Source organism: Macrobrachium rosenbergii, chromosome 18, assembly GCF_040412425.1.
Source record: "Macrobrachium rosenbergii isolate ZJJX-2024 chromosome 18, ASM4041242v1, whole genome shotgun sequence".
NCBI lineage: Eukaryota > Metazoa > Arthropoda > Malacostraca > Decapoda > Palaemonidae > Macrobrachium > Macrobrachium rosenbergii.
In genome coordinates, this window is record NC_089758.1 from 25317270 (window position 1) to 25344233 (window position 26964).

At 38.0% G+C, this 26964-nt stretch overlaps 1 protein-coding gene across 10 annotated transcripts in view; it reads right to left on the reverse strand.

Moving 5' to 3' along the window:
• The window catches only part of LOC136848220 (caskin-2-like), a 640470-nt gene that overhangs the window by 29162 nt on the left and 584344 nt on the right, over positions 1–26964 (reverse strand). For all 10 annotated transcript variants that reach the window (XM_067120563.1, XM_067120562.1, XM_067120560.1 and 7 more), the window contains 4 exons: positions 5512–5672; positions 4934–5074; positions 3149–3288; positions 1596–1731 (listed from right to left, as the gene is read on the reverse strand). In XM_067120563.1, coding sequence (XP_066976664.1) covers positions 1596–1731; positions 3149–3288; positions 4934–5074; positions 5512–5672 — 578 coding nt within the window. The remainder of the gene's footprint in view (positions 1–1595; positions 1732–3148; positions 3289–4933; positions 5075–5511; positions 5673–26964) is intronic.

Here is a 26964-nt window from a genome sequence, read left to right on the forward strand (position 1 = left end):
TTTCCTCCTCATCAAATGAAGATCAATTTTCTGCTTGCGTATATGAAGTTTGCCCTCCCTTATGCATACAGATTTTCTGTTCATATGCAGATTTTCAGTGTTACGTATGTTTGCACATGCGCAAAGCACACTTCACACTCCTCCCGCGTGGGCTCACATACAATTCCACCTCACACAAGCCGTTGATGTGAGGCATAGCTATAATAAGAAGCTTGTTGGGGGAGGGAAGGGGAAGAGGGGGGGTGAAGTTATGCCCACTTAACTTTATATTGGCCTTTAACTCCCAACAACCCCCACCCTCCCCGTCCACCTCGCAACCTCCAATAGTTGAACAGCACGTGACCTGTCATGCTTACCCCCAACCCCAGCTTCTAAACCACGAAGCCTGCTTATTTAATCTCTTGCTTCAGCTTTTAACCCTGACGGTATGCTTCAAGCTCATAAAACCTAATAAAATAATATAAAAAAACTGTGTACACTTTCTCTAATTCATACTGACACTTTTGCCAGCTGGCAGACTATTTAAACTAATAATAATAATAATAATAATAATAATAATAATAATAATAATAATAATACACTGCATGAATCCTCTATACATTTCATTGGCTTCTACGTTAAGATTAAGCTGACTTCTTAGTTGGAATAAACATCGATTATAAAACGATCATCACTAACCAACATTTCTTGCAAATATTGGACTAGCCAAAGCTGTGGCTTTTTAACTAGCCAGTGAAAAAAACAATATCACTCGACTTCAGCCAAACGTTACAAATACGTTGAAAAAAGTACAGCACAAAAAATAAAATAAAATAAAATAAAATAAAAAAATAAGCACCTAATGAAGGTTGACAGTGAGGCGCCGAATGGCTCAACCCACCTACTTAGCGAATATCGCATCACCAACCATCTGTAATGGGACCCAGAGCCATATATTAAGCTCTGATTGGACCTATGCAGCTCCCAAGCGATGGTTTCTTTTTATAAAAGGGCTTTGGGTGCCCACACGCGTTAAAAGCACATGAGAGTTAAATGTACTAAGAGTGGAAGGGGATATATATAAAAAGATTTCAAGATGTGTCATATCCCTTCCTACAAGTCAAGTTGAAGGACTTTTCTTTTCATGGGATTTTTCTATATATATGACAGCTCAATAGATACTTTCGGGCAGCAATTGTCACGTTAATAGCGAGTTAAATGCTATAAAACGTGGGTAAAATAATTCAACCTGATCATGCAATTACACACGCAGAGTCGGCTACGGATACTGAATAATTTTTGTTTCAATTGGAAATAATTATTCACAGAGTTTGTCGTATTTACTGAAGGCTTTTGACTTCTGGTGAGATTAATAATAGCCATCTTGGCTTTTACAGTTTTAAGAAATCTGGAAATCCCACAATTTCCCTTCCAAAAGAGCCTGAGCTTGGAATGACCTGCAACTTCCTGTAGGATGCAAAAAAAAAAAAAAAGTAAAAAAAAAAAAATTCAAGGCAGAACTGATCTAACTAACAATCTGTGGAGAGTGTTTTTCTGACAGTTTGGCATATGCTTCTTGAAGTTCAACAGAAAAAATGTGGAAGGAGGATGCTTACCCTTACTCCATTGTTGAGCAGTTCTGGAACATTGACGTGAGGGGTTCCATCGTGCTCCATAGAGCCCAAACTGGAACTGGACGAGTGATAACTGTGACGGAGAATAGACCCACTATCGTAGCTCTGCCCACTCAACCTGAGATATAAAGGGAAACATTAGTTTTTATGTTTTTTTTTTTTTGGTATTTATCAGTTAATCACTACACTGCACATGGGATAGTCACGTCCTAACTACCTCAACAATAATCAGCATGCAAAATTATGTAAGATACACCAGGCTGCATAAAATTGAGATTTTTCTCAACTGGAGAACGAATTCTTCTGATCTGACCTCAACAAACAAAAGAAAATTCACTTAAATACGCAATCAATGCAAAAATCTTAATAAAAGCTTTGAGAATATTTTAGTTGCTATTCGATGAGATAAAAAAAATGTAGCATTACGAAGCATAAAGACCACTCCAGGGCTATCAACAACATACGACTAATGCTACACTAAATTTCAACAGGATAAACAACCAATATTAATACCAATTAAAATCTGAACTGATAATGTTCAATCATACGTCCATGAAGCTCTTGACCCAGTCTACTACTTATCAAAATTACTCAACAACAAATAAATAAAGAATATTGGGCCCACCAAAATGGCAAAGTCAAACAAAACTGAACTTTTCGCAAGTCAAGGTACTTTCATTTACTCGCCTTGCAAAAGTGGCTTGAAGAGAGTAATTTATTATATTTACCAATGAAACTGGCTTTGATAAGTACTTTAGGCCGAGATCGAAAGAGATCAACGCAAACCAATAATTAAATAATAAGACATTTGTGTGTGTGTGTGTGTGTGTATATCCCAGCACACCTAATACTAATTACCTACAGGCTGGGTGCTTTTCAAAACTTAAAATTAGGGAATGTTCATTACTGACTTCGAGTTCAAGAATGTTGAACGAAAAAAAATTGAAGTGTTGACAACTACCAATAAAAATAACTGCAATGAATACGATACTTGAACAGTTACTTCGCTATTCGCAACCACTTCATTTTCAAGATATTGTTCAAGCTGTCAACCACCACTTTGTGCCTTACACAACATATTTCAACAGGCAGTTATGGTTAACTACACATAAAAGATTATTTTGCAAGTGCAAATGATCTCATTCCATGATAAATCAGTCCTGAAAAGGAAGCTTATCACAAATATGAAACCTGTACAGCACTTGAAATACAAACCATAATGTAGGATTATTTTACAAGAACATAATATATACAAAAAAATAATAGTTTAATTATCAATGCAATGCCTTCTCTCTCTGAATGCGAGTCATCATATCTCTCCAAGTAACAAGTCATTTTTAATAACTGCCCTCCCATCTCTTAAGCAAGAACTAGTCTTCGTAAAAAAAAAAGTTATAAAAAAAAGGTTTCCTTAGAGGGAGGGACAATTTAAGAAGCAGCTATTGAATGAGATCATTATTTAATAGAGCAGGACAAAGTGGGCGTATGTGTATGTGTGTGTGCACGCTCGCGCGGGCGCCGCCGTCATGTCCGACCTGTGCTGATGAGTGTGGGTGGAGGTGGAGGCGCGGCCGGAGTCGAGGGAAGTCGTGGAATTCCGACACCCGCCCGAGGATGCTGTGGAACCCGTGGTGGAGGACCCGCTGCCCGATCCTGGACTAGAGCGACCTGGGGACTGCGATGGAGAGAGAGAGAGAGAGAGAGAGAGAGAGAGAGATGTCGTTAATGATTGGGCGTGGAATAAGAACAATAATTATAATTATATTTATACAGAAAGGGCACTTGGTAAGATGTTGATATTAATAGAAATTAACAAGAATAGTAGTAATAAAGGCAGTAATGTGTGCATTGTAGAAATTCACTTCTTCCTCAAGAGATACACAAGTGTGTGTATATGTATAAATGTGTAATACATACACATACAACATATACATATATATATATACATATACATAGATCAAACAAAAATATATAATGTATGTATATCAATTCCACAAACACATACAGTTCGTACATATCATCAACTTTATGTTCATACACTTACACACGCATTGCCAAGTCCATAATCAGATAGAAAGCGAGGTGTAACTTGGCAGACATGATATAATGAGTTTACGCCCTTCCTTAAAACCTTATTTATTCTGTCTTGACAACAAAAAGCTGCCTCGTCTGTATTACACCTACAACTTCGCTGCTTATGATTGGAGAAAAATATGCCGAGAAGAAATTGGTCATTATTCAGAACATGTCACCGACGGATAATAAAAATGGGAAAATAATGTACAAAAGAAAAAATAACGTACAAAAGAAAAAAGAGGTACAAGAGAAACAAATGTACAAAAGAAAAAAATGTACAAGAACAAATGTACAAAAGAAAAAAATGTACAAGAACAAATGTACAAAAGAAAAAAATGTACAAGAAAAATTGTACAAAAAAATGTGCAAAAGAAAAAATGCACAAAAAATATACACAAAAATGTACAAAAGAAAAAGTGTACAAAATAAAAAAATTGTACAAAAGAAAAAATGTACAAAAGGAGGCGCTGATGTCTTGTAACAGAAATTGAACTGAACTGTGTCTAAGTTTAGCATTTAATCAGTTTATCCTTGAATCCACAAAAGTACTTTCACGGTACATTTCATTCTTTACCTTTCTGCAATGGCGGGAATATGAACACAAGCTATAACGCAATTTACGCAAGCTTCCTCAGTATGGTAATGTGCAACAAGGCTGTGTTATAGCAGGATGACGAAATGCTTGCTAATTCTCCTCTTACGTGAGACTAGCGACCCATTCCCTCCCCCTACCCAGCCCCAAAACCGCACTAGGCAACTTGACGCAAAATGCCTGACTTCCATACGAAAAAGTGTTACCATCGTGTTGAGTAGACAATTAAATGACTCAAGAGGAAAGGCATCTTAAGGGCAGTAACTTGAGCCCGTCTAATTGTAGTATAACATGACTGCAACGCACAGCGAATATGCACTGTGTAGGCTTAAGAAATCAACTGTCTACTCGCCATAAAAGAAGGAGAAATGTGTTAAAAATAATAACAGCCAGAAGTAATATGACGAAATTAAGAGAGAATGGGCAGCACGCCATAAAGTGATCTGGACATGTGAAGAGAACAATTAAAACAGTAACACACACCTGAAAACATGAGGTTTGAACTTCACCGATTAAGGACGTAGTAAAGCGTGTGTTTTCAGCCTTGAGGGCTCCGATATCTACTAACCCATCTAAAAATATATATATTTATTTATTCAACACTACTTCTTGCTAGAAATACATGCAATTAAGCTCCGCATTTATGCAATACCTGAACATCAATCCCCTGATCTTCCAACGAAGTTTGCTGTTGATATGTGAGGTAGGTGTATGTACTGTCTGGCGGGACATGGTGAGGCGATCCAGGCGATGTTTTTGGACACATAAGATGAGCAAACTGAGGAACTCCACCCTGGAACAGGTCGTAAGATATGAGAGAGGGGAACCTATCTACAACAATCCAAACAGGCGTCCTTCCATACCTGTTCGTCTTACTGTTTCTCTTGGTTTGCATAATTTGCATTCCATGTCAAATACATTAAAAAGAAGCTCTTAGTATACTAAGAAATCTCGTATATTAACTCTGGAGTGAATGTGACATTTATAAAATCAAATACATCAACAATAGTGAATGTGACATTTATAAAACCAAATACATCAACAAGAATCTCTTATATTACTCTTGCATTAGCTTTGAATTGAATGATATTTATATTTCTAAACAACAGCAGCACAAGCTTTGTATCATTGTATACTATCATCATATACTAGTACTATCATCATAGACTGTAGGGTCTAATTTTAGAGACCTATGGGCGGCACGCCTTGGAGAGAAAACAAATCCGTTACCTGGTTAGGAAAAGTGAATTGCTGATTATGAAAATGAGACGGGGAGTTGTTCCCATGCTGGCCGTTGTTGTTGGTTGTATTGTTGCTGCTATTGCTGTTGTTGTTATTGTTGTTGGGGTTATTGGTTCCAACACGTCCCAGCTGCCCGTGGTCACAGTTGACTGTTGGAAGAAAAAACGAACGTTAGTTACCAGGAAAAATGCAATACGAATGTTCACATTGCCTATAAAAATTCACTTGCAAATACTGATAAAAAATACAACTGACAACATCACACAAATTAGGTGGCTTCAGAGTGGATACTAAAAACACAATACAAAAAAAAATCATCTGATATTTTCTCAAAAGTTCCAGACAAAAAAATGTAAACGAAATTTTTTAACTTTTCCCTGGAAATTATTGCATACGTTTTACACACCATAATGCAAAAAAGTAAAAAAAAAAAATATAGAATACACTAATTTGAGCCAAACTCCAACTAAAAAAAATAGAGATAAAAACGTCGACGTTCACTCCATGACTTCACAACATAAGCGTGATGGAACATCATATTTGTGTTCGTTTCAATGTTTACATTTCGCCTCTTTTGATGATGATGGAACAGTAGCGTTTCGGGGTCTGGTGACTTCAAGAGGAGGAAGAGGAGGATACAGAGAAGAGCAGGGCGAAGATGAGGATAGAAGGAAGAGGAGGAGGACGAAGATGAGGAGGATAGCGAGAAGAGGAGGAGGGGGATAGAGAAAAAGAAGAGGAAGAGGAGGATGAGGAAGAGGAAATGAGAAGGATAGCGGGAAAGAGAGAATGAGGGGAAGAAAACTGAATTGGGAGAAGAAAGAATGATGATGAAAGTTAAAAGAAAAAGTGGAGGACGGACTAGGTGACCATTTAGAGAGGTGACGGTAAAACAGGAGGAAGAGTAAAAAGATAACGGAAAAAAGAGAACTAAGAAAACAGGAAATGGAGGAAAAAGGTGAGGATTGAGGGGGAAAAGGAGGAGATGGCCAACCATCGGTCGATGGTCGAGTGTGTTTCCTGTCGTGTTCTCTTACTTTTTATCTCCATATCCTATCTCGTGTCATTATCCATCATCATTACCATCACTCGCTATCATCATTTCCCCAAAATCTCTCCTCCTCATTATGACAGCTCCAGCAACAACTGCGCTCTCTCTCTCTCTCTCTCTCTCTCTCTCTCTCTCTCTCTCTCTCTCTCTCTCTCTCTCTCTCTCTCGTTTACTTTCGGCGTTGTTGATCTCTAATACTGTCGGGTCAGTTTAACATATACAACCCCTTCCCCCCACCCCCCAACTCTCTCTCTCTCTCTCTCTCTCCCTCTCTCAACTTTCATATTCCTGTTGCCGTTTAACCACCAAACGTAAACAAAATGTTTCTCTTTGAGATTTTGTCTTTGAGCCTTTATGCACAACGTTTCTGACAACAAAGCAAAGGAAAATATATCTGACATCAAGGCCAGGAAGGCAGCTTAATTTTTCAAGTACAAAGATTTTGCACGGCAGTTCCTGTATACGTACTTCAGTGCATTACCAAGACCCAACAAACTCTTCTTACTTAGGAAAATTGATAATTTAACAGACGTGCCTTCTCCTCCTACATATCTATCTCAAGCAAGAAATATAAGAAAACGAACAGAACCTCTGCTGATAAGATCAATAGGCCTGGGGGCACCAAAATACCACAGAGCAGAGACCCAACCCATCCTCAGGAATGTATGCAAAAATGACCTATATGGCCACAGTCTGCAAGTGTGAATACCAGGCGGATGCATGGGCATTCCTTCAAAGCGGCCCATCCGAGGAGCCAGCGAGATGAACCCGACCTTGCATCTCTCTCTCTCTCTCTCTCTCTCTCTCTCTCTCTCTCTCTCTCTAGGTTGAAAGGCACAAGCTTTATAAGGAGAAAATTATATTCGGGAATACAATTACTGCGATTAGGGAAACAAGAGAAGTTAATATTGGGAGATTCGTGGGACGTCTGGCACCAAAGATGCTCCCAAAAATAAAAGCGACGACCAGCGATGATAATTTATGCACAAAATCTAGTTCTGAAATTCTAGAATATAATTACGTATCGAAACCAGTTAGGTTACGAATTGCACAGCGCGGGCGGCCACCTTCCTTCTGACAAATTTACTCATTTCCTAACTAAATATTATTAAATAAAATATAAAATCTTTATTCTTCTCTCTCCTAGCGTCCCCGCCCCAACAATAACCTTCTCTACTTAACAACCTGTCACCTATTTGACGGAGTACTGGCAACAGCTCCCTCAACCGATCAAATTTGGTGGATTTACATTAAAATTAAAACACCTGCGGATATCGACGTGCTTAGGATTTTGTTTCACAATTATTCCATCAGTAGTTATTAACAAGTGCTAACTTAAATCCACAGTAGATACGCGTGATTCCTCATCAATTTCTAGCAATTATTTACTGTTACAAGAAAATTCATTCATGAATATGTGCAAAACCCTATCAACTTCAATAGTTACGTCATACTGATGGCCTAATAACAATGAAAGCTAAAACTTTTACTATTAAGCCAAAAAAAGCTAATACAAAAATACAAGTGGATCGAATTAATATTTATCCAAGTAATCCATTTGCTCACGATCCTAACTGCGAACACTTCAAATCCTAAGTTCTCGTTTATTAACTAATGTCAAGATTTTCGTTGGCTGGAGGGAAAAAGTCCGGCGGCCCTTATCAGCCTGCCGCCGTAAGGCTAGTTTTGGCATTAGGCCAGCTTGATTTAAACTAACCATCAGAATTCAAATTGAGAACAGATAGTCTTACAAAGGAGCACTAATCAAAGATGGCGCTATTAAAGAGAGAAAAATTAAACAGAAAATCATCAACCACGTTTTAAATGGCCAATGACTCGACAAAGTCATTATACCCTAAGTACCCCGTGGTCTCTCTTTCTCTGGGGTGATTACGTAGGATATTGTACTCGCTGCAGACAAGACGATTCAGAGAAGATTGGTGATATCAATCGAGAGAAGATTAACGAGGTTCTTTTATACGTACTATTATCTATTAACTCCCAGGCTCTGTGCGAGGAGACCATTTGTCACAAGAGAAGATGAACCTCATAACGACGACGAAATGTACCCCAGCGATGTGCATTACAAAGGTTGTGGGGGGGCTTTCTTTTGAGCCTCACCTTTTTCCACTACCAAAAGTCTTCGCCGAATCTATTACAAGTAAATCCAGACAAAGATTCTACGGCAGAATTCATGTCAAGCAATCACTGATACCAGTCAAGATAGGGTCATCTTCAGGGAACCTGCCAAACGACTTCTGCTTCATCACGGTACGAAAAACTCAACTTATGGAAAAAAAAACTTAAAAGTCGAGTAATCTTCCATGGCCTAAAAACAGGCAAAACTACGGTAGCCAAATGAAGGCCGCTGTCAGGTATGCGGGAGATAATACGAGGGCTTCCTGAAGTCCACGCAACGCGAAAAGCACAAGACCAGTAATGATGAAATTACTTACGGAACATGCAACCACCTGCATGTCAGGTTAACTGATCGGTCTAAATAATAAAAGAATACGAACCGAAACACGCAAGGTGATATGTAGGTACGAAATCTCTTCGTGTTTACGGGAACAGAGCGGACGAAATGGGAAGCATCGCTGATATGGAAGGTAAACAATGTTCATGATATGACGAACTCCTACTAAACCTATTCCCGCCTCCCGCCACTCCAATATAGGCTCTCCCGGTGGCAGAGACCAATACACGAAATACCGGTCAAAGTCACCTAAATTACTTGTGTGGAAGGATAAAAACAAGATATAATTACAAGACAAAAATAAGAGAACTAACAAAATGAATACGGCATATTCTTGAGTAATAACAAATCTGACAATTTCAAAGATACCATAAGGTTTACAGAAACGTCGATGTCAATTTGGTTCCAAAATATCTTTAGACGAAAAACATACATCCAACATTGATGACCACAGTTGCTGTGACGCCAAATAACAGCGATCATTACTCAATAAAGAGAAAACTACCAAAGCAAAGGGAACCGTCAGAGTCTCAGGGATGCAAATAGAAAAAATATATAATAAAAAATCTAAAAAAAAAAAAAAGTCATGGGTGCAAAACATCAAATAAGGCAACACTGCTAATTGGCCAGAGTTCTTAAATGCTGGCAGTATTGATTATTAGTAGCACTGATAAAAGCGTACAAGGGCGAAGTACAAAAGATGATTGAAACAGGACAAAGCGAAGAAATTTAATTATTAATTATGTTTAAATTTAACAGTTAGATTATTTAGAAGTATATAGAAATGTATCGTTTGAAATGAGCCAACGGGTTGATAAACATCGAAATAATTAAGGAAATTTAATCGGAAAAGAGAGAACCAGGTTTGCAATCACCAATGGATGAGCGAATTTTATTTGAAACAAATTGAAAGTTGATATTTGTGTGTGATATTATGTATCTGAAAGAGTCACACTGACCAAAACAACAACCAGATATATCTTATAAGTTAATATGATTAATTTCCAATGGCCTCTTACTCCCAGCAATAAACTTTAAAATATCATTAACAGCTGAGCAATATATTTAATTTAGCAATCCGTTCCATCTTCGAAATGTTATGGGTATGATCCACCCATACAGTAATATATAGCTTCAATAAATTGCGACCTTACGGAAGAGGGAGACAGCAACGCAAATTATAATTCAATGCAGGCCCAATAACACAACGAAAAGACTATAAATATTATGCATGCCTGACTCAGAGGGAGAGATGCAATAAAAAAAGGCAATAAAAGGGCCGATAAATTTGATCTCTCAGCTTGATGGCTGTTCCTGTATTGGGCCGACTAAACACCAATCTCGCCACAACAATCCCGGTCGGAAAAAACCTGACATTGAACACAATTTCGAGTCTGCGAAGAGAGTATGAAAACGACGCAATACCTGGTTAGCTTTTTCGATCGGCTCGGCTGCCAATTACGAACGTACGGGGTTTATTCTGCATCGCATTGCAAATGAGAGAGAGAGAGAGAGAGAGAGAGAGAGAGAGAGAGAGAGAGAGAGAGAGAGAGAGACTGAATTCCATAATGCAGATGTAAAAACAAGGGGCGGTGATCTTACAAGCAGTCCAACTTAACAACACGAAGGGTCGCAGTCGAGAGACCAGACAGCAGGGAACGGGATTGCCTTAATCTCTGCTGAATTACATTATCGTCGCTCAGCGTCGTCTGCAGGTACACAAGACAAACAGCAGACTCGAAGGAGAACAAATACTATGCCTTATTTGGGCTCGTGATCGAACAAATAACTGGTCCGCTGATCGACCGGACATCTTGTCCAACATCAAATCGCAAATTTGATTCAGATTATGGGACGTTATATCACAGACCTTGCATGGAGCTACGGGACTTTTTTTCAGTTTTTAAGGCCAGTTAAATAACCAGATATAAAAAACTATATAATTGTATAAGCTGTTCATGCCTTCTACGGGTATAGTGTTAATGATAGACCCAGAACACGTGTGCAACTTTCTTTTCTTGTTCTTCCTAATTCGGCTAAATCGTGCTTAGGAACTGGCTATTGTTTATTCCACGCCATACTAGAACACATTTTGTTCTAGTGAAGGGCGTCAATACAATGGCTACTGTGCCACAACAGATTTGCCACACCATGTATCCAACGTCTGTACCGGAATACCAATATCCAAAATATTACATCTTGCTTATATTTTCTTCCAATAATCAGATCATAAACGAACTGTTACTATTTTCAACTGTTTTCTATCTTTTTAGACAACAGAAACAGTTTTAAATCCGGTTATAAAGTATGTATAAACTCCTTTAACTAGACTTAATATTCAAGTCATAAAGGAATCGCAATCTTTTTATTCAACGCTTTCTTATCTCAAGGAAGGTTTCTGAATGCAATTTTACTCCCAACTATTTCCCGAGCTTTGCCTTTTATTCTCCGTGGAGCGAAGGCTCCCCCAAGAAGACTCAGAGGAAATCCTCTCAAGTCTTGATAGAATAATGGAAAATGGATAAAACCGCCGGAATAAAAACCCTAATTCATATTCAAAGCGCTTTCAGGTACTCTATCGTTGTCATCCCATTAACCCAAACCGCCCTCTCCAACCCACAACCACCCACTCCCCCACACCCTGCCCAGGCCCAATACCTCCCTCTGCCACCACACAAATTCGCCCAGATGCAGCAACACAAACACGAGACAGGGAGAGGGAGAGAGGGTTTAAAACGGAGTGAGCGAGGGAGGAGGAGGAGGAGGAGGAGGAGGAGAACTTGCAAGCACTTACAAGGTCGGCTAGCGGTGCGCACCTTATAAAGTTGCTTCTCAAACGACAACCGAATATCATTGCAAACGGATCTTTAAATTTTTTTTTTTAAAGTGCCCGGTCAAACAGCTCCCTGAGAATATATATTTTTTTCAGGTCACTTTCTCTATGGATGTGGAATGCTAAATCAGGTGCTGTGGCCAATAATGCAGTAGTATCATCAAAACAGACTAATTCGATGCAGTCTGGGTTATTCCATGAGTCAAGGCCTCAAGAACTTCATTTCTTTTAACTTACGCTTTTGCACCATTACTTATAACTCCCACTTTTGAACTTATAACGCTCATTACACAGTAATTATACAGTAATTATACCTTCCATATAAATTCATATTTCATAAAATTTTACAATTTAAGAAGTGATTCCTACCTATTTACATTACTCAATATCCTTACTTATTTACGTCCCAACACTTTTACCAACTGACACTTTACTTTACAGTCCATTCTTTGCAATAAATTTCAAAACACATTACTTATAGCTCAAAATTAAGTCAAACATGTTTCCTACCTTATTAGTTACGACTTAAAAGTGGCACTAAGTAATTTCATACTTTATTACATATATGCAGCATATCTTATACAGCTTCTGTTCTTGTCATTCATACCTCATATTTTCTGCTTAATTACACAACTTGCAGTTCATACTTTGCTCAATGCATAACGTTCCCATTTATTACTTAAAACTCTAATTCATTACATACATCGAATTTCCACTTCATTGCTTACAACCCACTACTTGGAGAAACCAATCTACTTTCCACTTCACTACTTACAACCCATTACTTGGAGAAACAAATCCAACTTCCACTTCATTACTTACAACCCATTACTTGGAGAAACAAATCCACAGTTATGTATTTAAAAAAAATAAACCCCAGAGAGCTTTCAGGATTCTGTTCGATTTCCCTTTTCAATCTCAGTACTTATTACACAACGCACCACGCTTCAGTACTTACGGCTCATGCTTTGGCAAGTATACAACACTTATCAAATATTTCCCACAGTATTACTCATAACTCGCACATAACACACTGCTGACTGTAACTGACATAACGGCTGATCTGACTTCCCATGAAAACCCAGTTAACAGTCAAATTATCTCCTAATAAAACACAGCTTTAGCAATGACCATTTTTTTTTCGGTGGGTATTTCGTCATCAACCAGCAAATTAAAAAAACAAAATAATTGGTGGAAAAAGTCATTACAAAAGTGGGCATCGTTATCAATATCAAAAACGCAAAACGTATTTTGAGTGTTCTATTTGCATACAATAGTTCAATTGTAATCCATTATGGAGCCCCATTATTATACCCAATTGCCAATGCGCACCAAAATAAACGCGGTATTGTTCTCCTATAGCTCTCAATTCCCATGGAATGTATTTATAATAATACATGGCACCAGATGCGAAAGTTCATTATTTGATAAACTAAATGTTTATCAATTTGACATTTCTAGCAAAAGGCGGACTATCAGTTGCTTAATTTTCTATAATTACATATATGCAAGCCAAGTACTCTCTCTCTCTCTCTCTCTCTCTCTCTCTCTCTCTCTCTCTCTCTCTCTCTCTTTTTAGGTTTATTCCTTGTTTAAGTTACCTTGAGTACCTGGAAAGCTAGCAGTTTCTCTCTCTCTCTCTCTCTCTCTCTCTCTCTCTCTCTCTCTCTCTCTCTCTCTCTCTCTCTCTGTTTTTTCAGGTTTAATCCTTGTTTAAGTTATCTTGTGTTTTTCCTGTTGGATATTACCTTGAAAACTAGTAGTTTTTTGTATATAATTCTCTCTCTCTCTCTCTCGGACCGTTCTTATTCTTCTACATCACAGAAATCTAAAACAATTGTACCTTGATCACCGAGCTGTAACATACAATCGGCACAAGGCCCAATAGCTTCAATAACTAGTATATATATATATATATATATATTTTTTTTTTACTTATTTTTAATTTTATTGATCGGCGGCAATTTATGTTTCAAACCCACGAGAGAGAGAGAGAGAGAGAGAGAGAGAGAGAGAGAGAGAGAGAGAGAGAGAGAGAGAGAGAGAGAGAGCATTATATACAAAAAAAAGTGCTAGTTTTCAAGGTAATACCCAAAAGGAAGAACGCAAGGTAACTTACACAAGGAAGAAACCTGAAAAAACAAACCCTTTATAAGGACTTGTAGATCACCTGTCTACGTGTTACCACTAGTCCTTCAAATGTATATATATAAAGACACGTTACGACCTTGCTGGAGCTTTAAACCGAGTGCCTAAAGAATATTTTACGTAAATGAATGCTAATCAAAAAATAAAATACGCGTTTTTCAAAGTCACTGACGTATTACATCTGATCAAGAGAAGACCAATTTCATTACCAGAAAACAGTATTACTAAAACTAAGGGATCTCTGAAAGACGCCTCGCTATTCATGAGAATGTCATGATTCGATTGCCAGAAAACGGACCCACCAAAATTAAGGGGTCCAAGGATAACGTCAAAATCATTGCCAAACATCAAAATCTCAGGTGTCTAAAACTCAAGTGTCTAGAGCCCCAACACAAGAGTGTAAATGGACACAAGAAATAAGACGTTCGAACACCAGAGGACGGAATTATGGGCTGGCTAGGGAGATGAAAAGATGATTGGGAGATGGGCGGAGGAGGAGGACGACGAGGGCGTTGGCTAACCACGCCCACATACACACACATACACATACACACACTCGTCCACCGTCTGCTACCCAGACACCCTACTTAACGTCAGCCCGAGCAAACTCGCGGGACATGGCAGATCCTTGCACTATATGTCCTTATATATACAAGATGACTTTTCGGGCCACATGTGCGACATCAGTTGGCCCACTTGATTTCCTCACTCCCGGGCTTCGGCCCTCAGCAGGAACGAAATTCCTCTGAGTTCTAAAAGGTCCACTTGTTTACGAAAATATTCCTAACATCGCCTGTGATCTCCTAAAGAACTTTTCCAAGTTGAAATTGCAGTTATCAGCTTAACATTTCCAGGAAATGTTATGTCCATCGTTTTTCCTGGTAATTTCAAAGTAATGTGGAAGAACTAACCTTTATTTCAGTTACACCGTACGTCAGTCATTTTCGGGAACTTACAAAGGACGAAACTATGCCACGTATCGGTGTTTCCAGGAGCGAGGTCCTTCCCTAACCAAAACTGAAGCATAACTGACGAGCAAATTGAGTTTCTTTTAGAAAGTAATAGATGTTTAACTCTCCAGTCTAATGGCGTGCACGAACAGGCGGAGGACCTAAATAGATCGTTGCTTCCAAAATTTGACTTGGACTCAATTTCAGAAGACTATTTAGCTACCATGTTTTAGAGTGCAAAAAAATGAATATATAAAAAAATCTAATGAAATTCTCAGCCATGCGACATTTTACGAAAACTCACTCAACCAAAGGAACAAGTCAGACAAGGTATCACAGACGCAAAATAAACCAATAGAAATCATTTCAGGAAAAAAATTTGCAAAGAAACCTGCAGAAAAATTCCAGAGGGGCAAAAATTTCATCAATTTTCATAAACCTCAAGAAGAGAGAAATAATTTTTACTGTACCACAACAGATTTGTTAAGCTTTGCTATTAAGAAAAAACAGCTTCTAATACTAAAGATAGATTTAAACCATGAAAGCCTTTTGTTAATGCCAAGGCGATTCCTCCCAGAGGACTGGAGCCGTCTCATGGATGGGCGACTTCAGAGTACACCCTTGTAGCCATTTCTCTGGGCGTACTCAAATGCCCAGAAGGGCATGAAGGAAGGTCATAAAATCCCAAGAAACGTTGATTGGAGGAAATTAATCCAGCCAACCATTTCTGCGATTATGAGAGGCCGCTCTCAGAGAACGTCTGCATCTCTCTCTCTCTCTCTCTCTCTCTCTCTCTCTCTCTCTCTCTCTCTCTCTCTCTCTCTCTCTCTCTCTCTCTCTCTCTCTCACAAACAGGATCAACCTAATTCACTATCTGCCTAATGATGATCATCGAAATTTTAACATATCACCATATTTAAATTATGCAAGACTTTTGAAAATGAAGCGTAGGCATATCTGCAAATCTCAATCAAGTTTACTGGAACTTTAGAGGAAAATGCTTTGATGAAAAGTATGGGTTCTAATACATGGTAACCGGAAAATATGAATAAAAATATGTACATATTATTTTGAGTAACAATGCACCTGTGATTTATACTTCGAAACTCTGACGGTATTAAGAACCTTAAAACAAATCATTTTCCATACCTAGAGTCTGGTGTGTGTGTGTTCGAGAGAGAGAGAGAGAGAGAGAGAGAGAGAGAGAGAGAGAGAGAGAGAGAGAGAGAGAGAGAATGAATTCACTTCCAGCATGACTGAGACATTACCTCGTCGAGGTCGTCGTTTTTTTAAATATAATGAGATTACAGAGAGACAGACCTATAAAGTAAATCGTCTATGAAACTACGTTCTAGATTCCATCTCGAAACCAACACACGAAGCTTTTCACCCAAAGTTCCCAATTGAACAACTCGTTCGGCTCCATGCAATCCCACGAAGAAACCTCCCTCTGACAAATGCGAGAAAACAACGACCAAAACAAGCTGGCAAAAATCGCAGGAGCTCAAACGGTAAAGGGTTGCGCAGATGGGGCATAAAGTGACGACGCCCACGCATGCATTGCATTGGGCCGCAAGCAACTTTCTTCAAGCAGTGGTCATCTTCTATTAATAGCAAGACTTGCTTACTCCATCAGCTTCCGGGAGCCATCATAACAGATTGCTACTAGCACCAGAGAGCCATGGCGTAATTTTTTTAAAGATGGGAATTACCCTTATGCTACACCCTTCTCTTTTATCCGAGTCTGAACAGACATGACAGAATTAACCTTCAAGTACTGTTTTAGTTTACTGTTTTCTAGATATAGGCTGGAGATTCACGAAGTATTTAACTTGAATGCTTTTCCTAAATACTTGCACTTCCATCCAAAATAAAACAGACTAGTGCATTGAGAGAGAGAGAGAGAGAGAGAGAGAGAGAGAGAGAGAGAGAGAGAGAGAGAGAGAGAGAGAGAGAGAGAGGCATAACTTCTTATTGTGAAAAACATCGTTAGTATACTATCCATACTATTAGCTTATATCAATTTACCTTAAACGTAAAAGAGTCGAAAACTTCAGCAAAAGTAGCATATCGTAAAGAAGAAAAACTGAGACAAATAAAAATTGCATTGGAATTAAAAGCCACGACAAATAACCAAACAAAGTTTTTCTGTTATAAATTATAACCTTCTATGATAGCGGATTGCGATTTTCCCCCCAAAACAAGGGCCAATTATATCGTGCTCTGAGGCCACATCTTGTTTAGGGAAACGGCTTCACATTATATATATATATATATATATATATATATATATATATATATATATATATATATATATATATATATATATATATATATATATATATATATAGTGTGTGTGTGTGTGTGAAGGAAATAGACTACAAAGAGGTCAGACTCCTAAACATCACAAGACCATGCATAATAAAATCAGTCTTAATACCTGACCCGTAATGAGGACAACTTACTAAGCGGCCATTGAACGTTCCTGTCAACGGTACCTTCGGGTAAATGGTCCAGACATTAAGAGACGAATACAAATTTGGAGCCGAAAGCTTTCGATTCACATTAACTTCCTCATCACCTATGCAGATGACGGCAGGGGCACCATTGACCCCTAAAATGTAGTATTGGAAGAATGCTCGTTTACACGCCACGTCCATGCTAATAATGCTTCCTCCTCCTTCCTCGGGAGAAAGGGAGCCACTTGTCTCGTAGGAGATAACAGAAATAAATTAGGAACGGAGGCCTATTTGTCTTGGTGCTTCGTGGGACAGGGCGATATATTTTATACCAGGTGACATTACCTCTCTTATTTCCAGACATCGACCTCCATAAGGAAATATGGAAAATGTGCTAATGGCCATGACGAAAGCTGTTTTTAGAAGTCTGCCTTAAACAAAAACAGAAATAATTCTCTCTTTCCTATTAAGTTATGTGGAATCAATTTCCAAAGAAACAATTATGAGCAAGATACAAAACTGATATATATACTAATTACTTTATACATATTTGTCACGCCCCAAAAATCAATATAACTTTCCATAGCTACTTTTCGGGTCTGTGAAAATGTCAGTGACCTTGGTAGTTGTCACGCCAGAAAACTTACAATCTGTCAATATCTCAATTTCTATCCCCAGTTCTTACATACACAAATATAACTGTATTAAAGCATTTTGCGCCTACGAAAACATTGATTTTCAAATGGTTAATGACGGCAAGGCAAATTTAAGTTCAAAAGGCATATGAAAGCTACCCTTTATTATTTTTACTAAACAACGCAGAATTTTAGTCAAAAACAAACTGCCAAGCTCATAATTAATGGAGTAAATATTCTCCCACATCAATATTCTTGGTACACACAAGACAAACAAAAGATATATATATATATATATATATATATATATATATATATATATATATATATATATATATATATATATATATATATATATATATATATATATATATATATATATATATATATATAAAATGAGGGCGTGTTTTACGTGAACACTTGCTCTTCTGTGTGTGAGGGCGTGTTTTACGTGTACACTTGCTCTTCTGTGTGTGTGTGTGTTGTGCATCTGGCATCATCGATCTCTTTCCTCTCAAGACAGTAAATGTCAAATTCGAGTGAGGCTCTTATTTTCAAAATATCATATATACGAACCCTTCAAAATTAAGGCAAAGCTTAGCGTCGACGATATTGGAATCATAAAGTATAAATAACTCAGTTTGTATCGAACCTCTTTAAAAGAAAATTTCTTTTTGATGTAAATCAATGGTGTACAAATGTCTTAGTTTTAGTTAAAATAGGCGAGCAAATAATCAAGGGCGATAAATCACGGAAACTCTTGGGTCAATCGAGCCAGCAGAAGTTATCGTCTGCGATTTTACGAATTTATTTACATAATTGCCCGTCGGGTCGTTAATCAGACGAGGATCTTGAATCAGCTCCTACTTAGCATTTCCTAAATCCCTGTGGTTTTCGGGACGATAAAGAACCATCGCACGAAATAAGCAAGGGCAGGAAAAAAAAATCCAATAAGGTCGACGAACTGACGACCGAGCAACGCCGAATCGACTCAAACAGCTGGACATATCTAAGCGGCCATAATTGTCCAGTTTTACGACAGTGTTTATTGTGATGGTGATTAGTTTTAGTCAGCCAAGCACCAAACACACGCCCTTATCTCAATCCACCTTCACCATTACCTGTTGCATTAAACCTTCCCCCTTTTCTCTCTCTTTTCTTCCCGTTAAAACTCCTCCGCCTCTCGAGGTAGTACCTCCCAGGACCCCCGAAAACTATTCATCCAATGGGCATTTGCCGTATCGTCTCTCCTTCTATAACGATAAACCTGCTCATCCTTGAATTGATATCATTACATTATTTTAAAAGGTAAAGATAGACCGGAATCTGTACGGGGATGCGGAACACTCTGGAACGTATAATAAATTCCAGCGTTTTATCTTTCATAAGAGACCCTGGAAGCCCTACCCCGTCCCCCACAAGAGAAAATGGGATAAAACCCGAAGCAGGAGAAAAGGAAAGGGGGGAAACTCGTCTTGGAAACAGGCCGGAAAGCATTCTAGCTCCTAAAATGTTGAGGAGCCAGCATCGGCAGCTTGACTCTTTAAGGGACCGAGTTAAAAGGTGAGGGAGAGAGGTCATGTTGGGCCAAGAACAGCTAGTTGAGGCGGCGTCTATTATGACCTATAAAGTCGGGACACCTCCGCCCACCTGAGTCTATTCCTTCCATACACTCCAAGGCTTTTTGGGCAGGGCGTAAATCATATTTAGTGCCCGGCACAGATAATGCCTCGTTGAATCAAGGCACACCTGGGGAATTACGGAGGCGCGTTACCGGTCTCCCTCCGGGTAACTGGCTCCCCGGGGAGCTATGTTAAGGACACGGAAGGCGAGCCCATTACACCTCGTATCCTCAGTCATTAAGCGATGGAATGAATAATGACCGCTATCCTTCGCGTCGATATAAAAGCGGAGAATTCCAATCGACTCGTTTTACGCCATAAAAGACCGGGTTATCCAATGCGAGGACCAACCCGTGAGAGTTGCACCAAGACGGTGCATTGAAGGTGAGGAGGAGGAGGAGGAGGAGGAGGAGGAGGAGGAGGAGGAGGAGGAGGAGGAGGAGGAGGAGGGCCTCTTGAGGATGGCAACAAGTGGTTGGCCGTAAGGAGTATTTGTCGAGGTAACAAGAAGGTTGAGGGGGGGCGGGGGTTGAGGTAAACGAGAGGAACCGAAGGAGGGAGGGATAAGAGAACGCAATGCAGAATACTAAAGAGTCTTAGTAGCCGCTGCTACAAAGGGCGCATAGCGCACGCGCGAAGGCTTGGCTCCGTGTATAATGACACTAACGATTCCTTATGGTAATGCTAATTCTTTGGCAAACTCCCCAGGACAAATGTATAAGGGAAAAGACAAATCTCAAGGGAGTGATAACATTACAGGCTCTTTAGCTACGTATGATCAGGTTACCCTGGAAGGTATCTCTTATCTCTTATCAATAAATGAACAGCTTATAACCATCGACATGTATTTCATGGCATGCATACATGTATACCCTGTAAAAATAATATATACATATATATATATATATATATATATATATATATATATATATATATATATATATACACATATATATACTGATGCTTTAACCTTCATACCGTTGCACTATTACAGTCGAGATGTAAGTATTCTTGCTTCTACTAATCTCTCCAGGCTAAAATATAAACTCGTTTCCTTCAACCAACGCACTAGGACCAAAACTGAATACATTTCACAATAACATCTTTCCAAAATAATAATCCCAGATATACCCTTACACAGCGAAGAAAAAAAATTCACCCCACTTCGAGATAACTAACAAAATAAACAATTCAAAAGCAATACGCAAAAAATAAACGTAACGTCTTTCAGATTCCCACAAAAAAAGTTTACTAGCAACGTAATTCACAGGCCAGGTCGAATCGGCAACCACTTTTTATTTAAAAAAAAAACAGGTTTGACAAAATCTATTTAATATCCTCTCACATAACGTGTCTTGCCGTGTCCTACAAGCTATTCCTGTTCATCACTGCAAAAGCCCAAGGTTACAGGACTGACAGCGTATAAGAATGATGTTGTACCAAACAAGATACAATGATACATATTATCGTTAAAGATACGAGTGAACAATAACGCTCTCTTACGACAAGGATAAAATAAAATGCTTTTAAAACCCTTAACAACATAGAAAAAGGTCTTAGTTTATCCTCATTTATTATCATTTCCATTGTGGAGAATGAGAAAACAACAGAAAATAAATACAAACAAATAAATATTCCCACATAAGAAAAGCAATGCAAGCAAACAGATTGAGGCAATGGTGTATGACCTTTTAAAGCAAAATAAAAAATGAACATGCGCAAAGGGCATGCATAACTCAATGAGTCCTACATGACCAGAGCATTTCAAAATGGAATGGGCGGCCCCAAAATTTATCACGCTCAAAATCTTGAGATATAAATGATATCTGGTGCCATTTACTTAGGTGACTCACATTCTTGATATTCGGGTGTTAAATGAAAGGTCAATCCTTTAGCTTTTTACTTAATAAAACTTTATTATACTGCAAAGAGATGAATCACTGAAATTTAGAGATAACTGAATGACAAACGGATTTTAAAAAGGACGTGAATGGAAAGGTTTTGAAATATAAAAACACAAAGCAACTCACTGCGTAGTGAATTACAAGTAACTGCAGCAAAAGAAAAGTTTTAAAATTTTTCTTGAAACATCCATACACCTGTAATGTATGACAATAATTATAAGCAGATAAAATTCTAACTTCATTGTAACATTTTTTGCAATGCTTCAAAACATGCACACTGCTTAAATAATGAACACAGTAAGAGTAATACACGCAAGGTAATTACGAGCATAGAGAAGTGATTAATACACATCAGCACATCTGCAAAATAAGATAAATATTCCCGTACACACAATGTGCATTAGCAATTTCCAAAAACTCCGAAAAAATAAAGGTGAAAAAAAGTTACAGTTTTGAAGACTAATTCCTAAAAACTCTCTCTCTCTCTCTCTAAAAAAAACCCCCGAAAATGGCTGATATAGAATTTTGTAACCTTAACTCAAATATTTGATATTTTTGCAAAAGCTAGGACAGAGTTTTCAGCGTAAATCTATAACGAGGTAAAAAAGAAAATTCTGAAAAAAATTCCGAAAACCACTTCGGGAAAAATCTAAGTTTTAAAAGCCAATACACTAGGGAAAGAATTTCTGAAAAAAACACAGAAAATTTTAAAACTTATACGCAAGGAAACCAGTTTCTGTAAAAACAGAAAATCACTTAAACTAATACACAAGAAAAAGAATTCCTATAAAAATGAACAAACTCATTAAGAAAATAAGGTCAAATGTTGGCAAAAGCGAGCCCTGACATCAGTAGCCTGCGCAAGGACGCTTTGGAGGGAGCCCTTGAAGGGGGCACAGGAGACAGAGCAAAGAGGCTGTGGCAGCAGCAGCGGCATTAAGATCCTGCCCATAATGCTGCCCCGCCCATGCCACCCTCCGCCCTCTTATCTCGCCCAAGTTTTTGCCGACGCTTATCTCCCTCTATCACAATCACTCTATTAGCTCATGCTTATTTCTTCTTCCTCTCCTTCTCTCTTTCTTCTTCATCTTCTTCTTCTTCTTCTGTTTACTCCTAGTTTTATCGTTGTTGTCAGATAAGTCCCGAAAGAACTGCAAAGATTGAGGAGACTGCTCTCTCTCTCTCTCTCTCTCTCTCTCTCTCTCTCTCTCTCTCTCACTGAAATAACTGCAAAGTTGGGAAGCTGCTCTCTCTCTCTCTCAAAGAACTGCGAAGTTGGGGAAGCTGCTCTCTCTCTCTCTCTCCCCCTGAAAGAACTGCAAAGTTTGAGATGATGGTAGCTCTCTCTCTCTCTCTCTCTCTCTCCCCGAAAGAACTGGAAAGTTGGGAACCTCCTCTCTCTGTCTCCCTCTGAAAGAACTGCGAAATTGGGGAACCTGCTCTCTCTCTCTCTCTCTCTCTCTCTCTCTCTCTCTCTCTCTCTCTCTCTCTCTCTCTCTCTCTTTATCTATCTAAAGCACCGCGACGTTAAAGCAGTGATGTGTCTAATCCGGCTGACACCCCTCACATGAGACGATCTCAGATATCCACTAACTTCCATTATGTTCGTTCTCTGCGATCATTAATGCATAATGATGGGTCGTCGTTTACAACAAGTCGCATCTCCCCGTTCTTAATTTTTGTTTTTTTAGTCATTAGTGGAAAACGCTCGGTAGTAAATGGTGATAAGAAAATGCCCAGAAATGGGCATGACCCATAAAACGTATTCAATTTTGCCTCCACATGCAATGTAATATCAGTCTCTCCAGAATATCAGAGACTTTATGAAGGAGATAAGAACGAAAAAATATTCAGCGATAGATAAAGAATCCTGCAAGAAAAAAAAAAAACTTGTTTTCATGAGAAGTAAGGTTAAAATGATAACTGGCTTAGCTATTTATTAAATTACCTACTACTGAGAAACACCCGAATTTCATATTTATCAAAGAGAGTATGAAAATGACGATCCAAAACAAATTAATTGGTGATATAAATGGCAATCATACAATTTGTCTACCTACAACGAAAACTAAGCAATATCTAATGCACGACAAAAAGCCCCTTTTAAATGTCGAGTGTTCGAGATATACATTGTTAATAATAATAATAATAATAATAATAATAATAATAATAATAATAATAATAATAATAATAAATAATAATAATAATAATAATAGTAATTATAATAACCCCTTTTAAAATGTCAAATGTTTGAGATATATTGTTAATAATAATAATAAAAATAATAATAATAATAATAATAATAATAATAATAATAATAATAATAATAATAATAACAATAATAATGAAAGTCTTCCATGTTCAAGTCCTGGCCCTGTTGCCCTTCACGTATTCACAAGAAGTGCATCTCAAGAATCAAAACGCCTTTTCAATCTAGATTTATTGTGCTCCCTTCCTTCTCTCACGCCCACACGAAAGCAAAAGAACCGAGCCACAAAAACTCCCCAACTCTAAAGCTGCGGGACCACATACAGTGACCTGAAGGTCACGGGGCCCAAAACAGAACGTCCTGGACTTTTAAAGAAAATGGCGAAAATGCAATTCCTTCAGGCAGCTTCTCTCTCTCTCTCTCTCTCTCTCTCTCTCTCTCTCTCTCTCTCTCTCTCTGTATGTATGCAAAAAACACACAAACAAACATATATTATACTCACACACACACACACACACATATATATATATATATATATATATATATATATATATATATATATATATATATATGTGTGTGTGTGTGTGTGTGTGTGTGTGTGTGTGTGTGTGTGTGTGTATGTGTGTGTGTGTGTGTGTCAAGATGCATACCCCACTCGGGGAGGATTTTAACCTTCCAGTTTTAAACAAATCATTTAGCAGGAGTAAGCCATCTCCATACCCGACTCTACTCTGGCTGCAACCTACCACAATCTACTTGCCACCGGGCACTAACTCGCTAGTTTAAGTCTACACAAAAGCACTGAAGCTTCAAAGAAATATACCAAACCCCTCTCAACCACCCACCACCCTTTCAAAAAGAAAAAAAAAGAAAAAAAAAAGTGGGATTACATCTCAAAACTTTTGCTAGTCAAACGATCATTCACAGACACATTCCGTTTTTCATTTTTATTCCTCGCTAAAAAGACTCCTGCCTGTGCACTGCACAAAAATATAAAATAGTGCGAAGTTTCTAATATATCAGAGGCTATTTCTATAAAACATTTTAAGGAACCAACATAAATCCATCAAGCTTCTGCACATAAATCTATCAATTTTAGAAACGCAGCAAAGACTGAACAATCGGCAATGTCTATTAAATTAGACTTGACTTCACAAACTCAAATAAACTCGCATCAATCGGTCAGGTTTCTGCAAGGTTGTCGGACAATTGAAAAAAAAAGCGATCGAGGTCCATTTTTGTCGAATACTGTACATCAGGCAGTTTAAAATCGGCTGAAATTCGTCATACATTATATGATTTAGGACACTGCATTTAAAAGTCACTTCGGGTTCATGTTTCTAAAGTAAGATATATATATATATATATATATATATATATATATATATATATATATATATATATATATATATATATATATATATATATATGTCCTTCCATGATGGCCTTGTTTTTCATGGGGAAAAATAATCGTACAATTTAACATTCCTTCATTTTGAATAACTAATCGTCTCAACCACGAACAAAAAAAAGACTGATGATTATCGTCGATGCAGCGACAAAAAACGGTATCCATAAAGGCAGCTATATCTCTAGGAGTACGTTATAAGGAGTCAAATAAAATAAAATAAAATTAAAACTAAAATTTTGTCAACAAATATTGTCTGTCCTATTTCTCTCCTCTAATACATTATTGCACTACAGTACATGTAATGCATTCAGTTTTACATGTATTGGTATAAATTTCAAAATACACATCCAAATTCAATGTCACAAATGCTCAAATTATTACAAGTGAACAAAGCTTCCTTTACATTTCACACCTGAAGGAGTTTCAGTCTTTAAACTTTCTCTCAATGCAGACTTGAGAGGACAGGCCACAGCAAACACGACATAGACACACAAACCCGATCAGATTCCTCTGGCTGAAGACGGTGTAAACAAACCATGAGTTATGCGATGAATCATATCTAAGGATATTTTTTAAAAGCAAGATTTGACGTCCCACCAAACGAGGAATAGCAGACCCTGACCACAGGCTTTAACACAGGGAGCATCATCAACGACGCAATTATCACTAGTAAGATCAGTATACTTCCACTAACATTACCACCACCAATGTTATCGCCACTGGTGAAACCAAAAGTCGTCCCTAGTCTGACGAACTGGTGTAAGCCATTTTTTCCCCAATCTGAGAAAGTTGGCTTCAAAGATTGTGATATTATGCAAAGCTTCTAATTAGCTCATCTTTTGAGGCAATTTGGCTTGAAACTGTGACAACACTGACAGCTGAAGTTTTATGTCATAGAATATGCATATGTATAAAAAAAACAGACATTGTGTTGGAAAACTCAAAAACTTAAAAAAAAAAAAAATAGAAATACGCAATCGAGCTTTCTGTACATCGTATAATCAAGGACACCGAAAATATATATATCTTTCGGTGGTCTCGATATAATGCTGTATGACCCGCGGCCCATGAAACTTTAACGGCGGGCCGGTGGTGGCCTGTCCTATATCGTTGCAAGACTCACGTTAATGGCCAACTTTAACCTTAGATAAAATAAAAACTACTGAGGCTAGAGGGCTGCAGTCTGGTATGTTTGATGAATGGAGGGTGGATGATCAACATACCAATTTGCAACCTTCTAGACTCAGTAGTTTTTAAGATCTGAGAGCGGACAGAAAAAGTGCGGACGGAAAAAAGTGCGGACGAACGGAGAAAGCCGGCACAATAGTTTTCTTTTACAGAAAACGAAAAAGGGATATGCCAGTTCGTCAAAACAGCGACGAACTGAACGGGACAAACTAAGGGACATTGAACAACAAAGAGAAGCAAATCTCACTCTTAAGAGTTATGCTGACCTTGGCATCCAGTCTTTTGAAAACCACAGACTAACGTAAATTAACACAACTCATCTAAAACGCATTAAGTTAACGATGCTGGCCGCAATAATTTAGCACAGAACAAAGTCAACGCTAAATGAAGAGAACAAAGGAAAAAATAGATAATTACATAAAGACTTATGAAGAGTCGCAATTCAAGACTAATTGGAAGATCCCGTGTGACTTTATATACTATATATATATATATATATATATATATATATATATATAAATATACAGTATATATATGTATTTATTTATTTATATG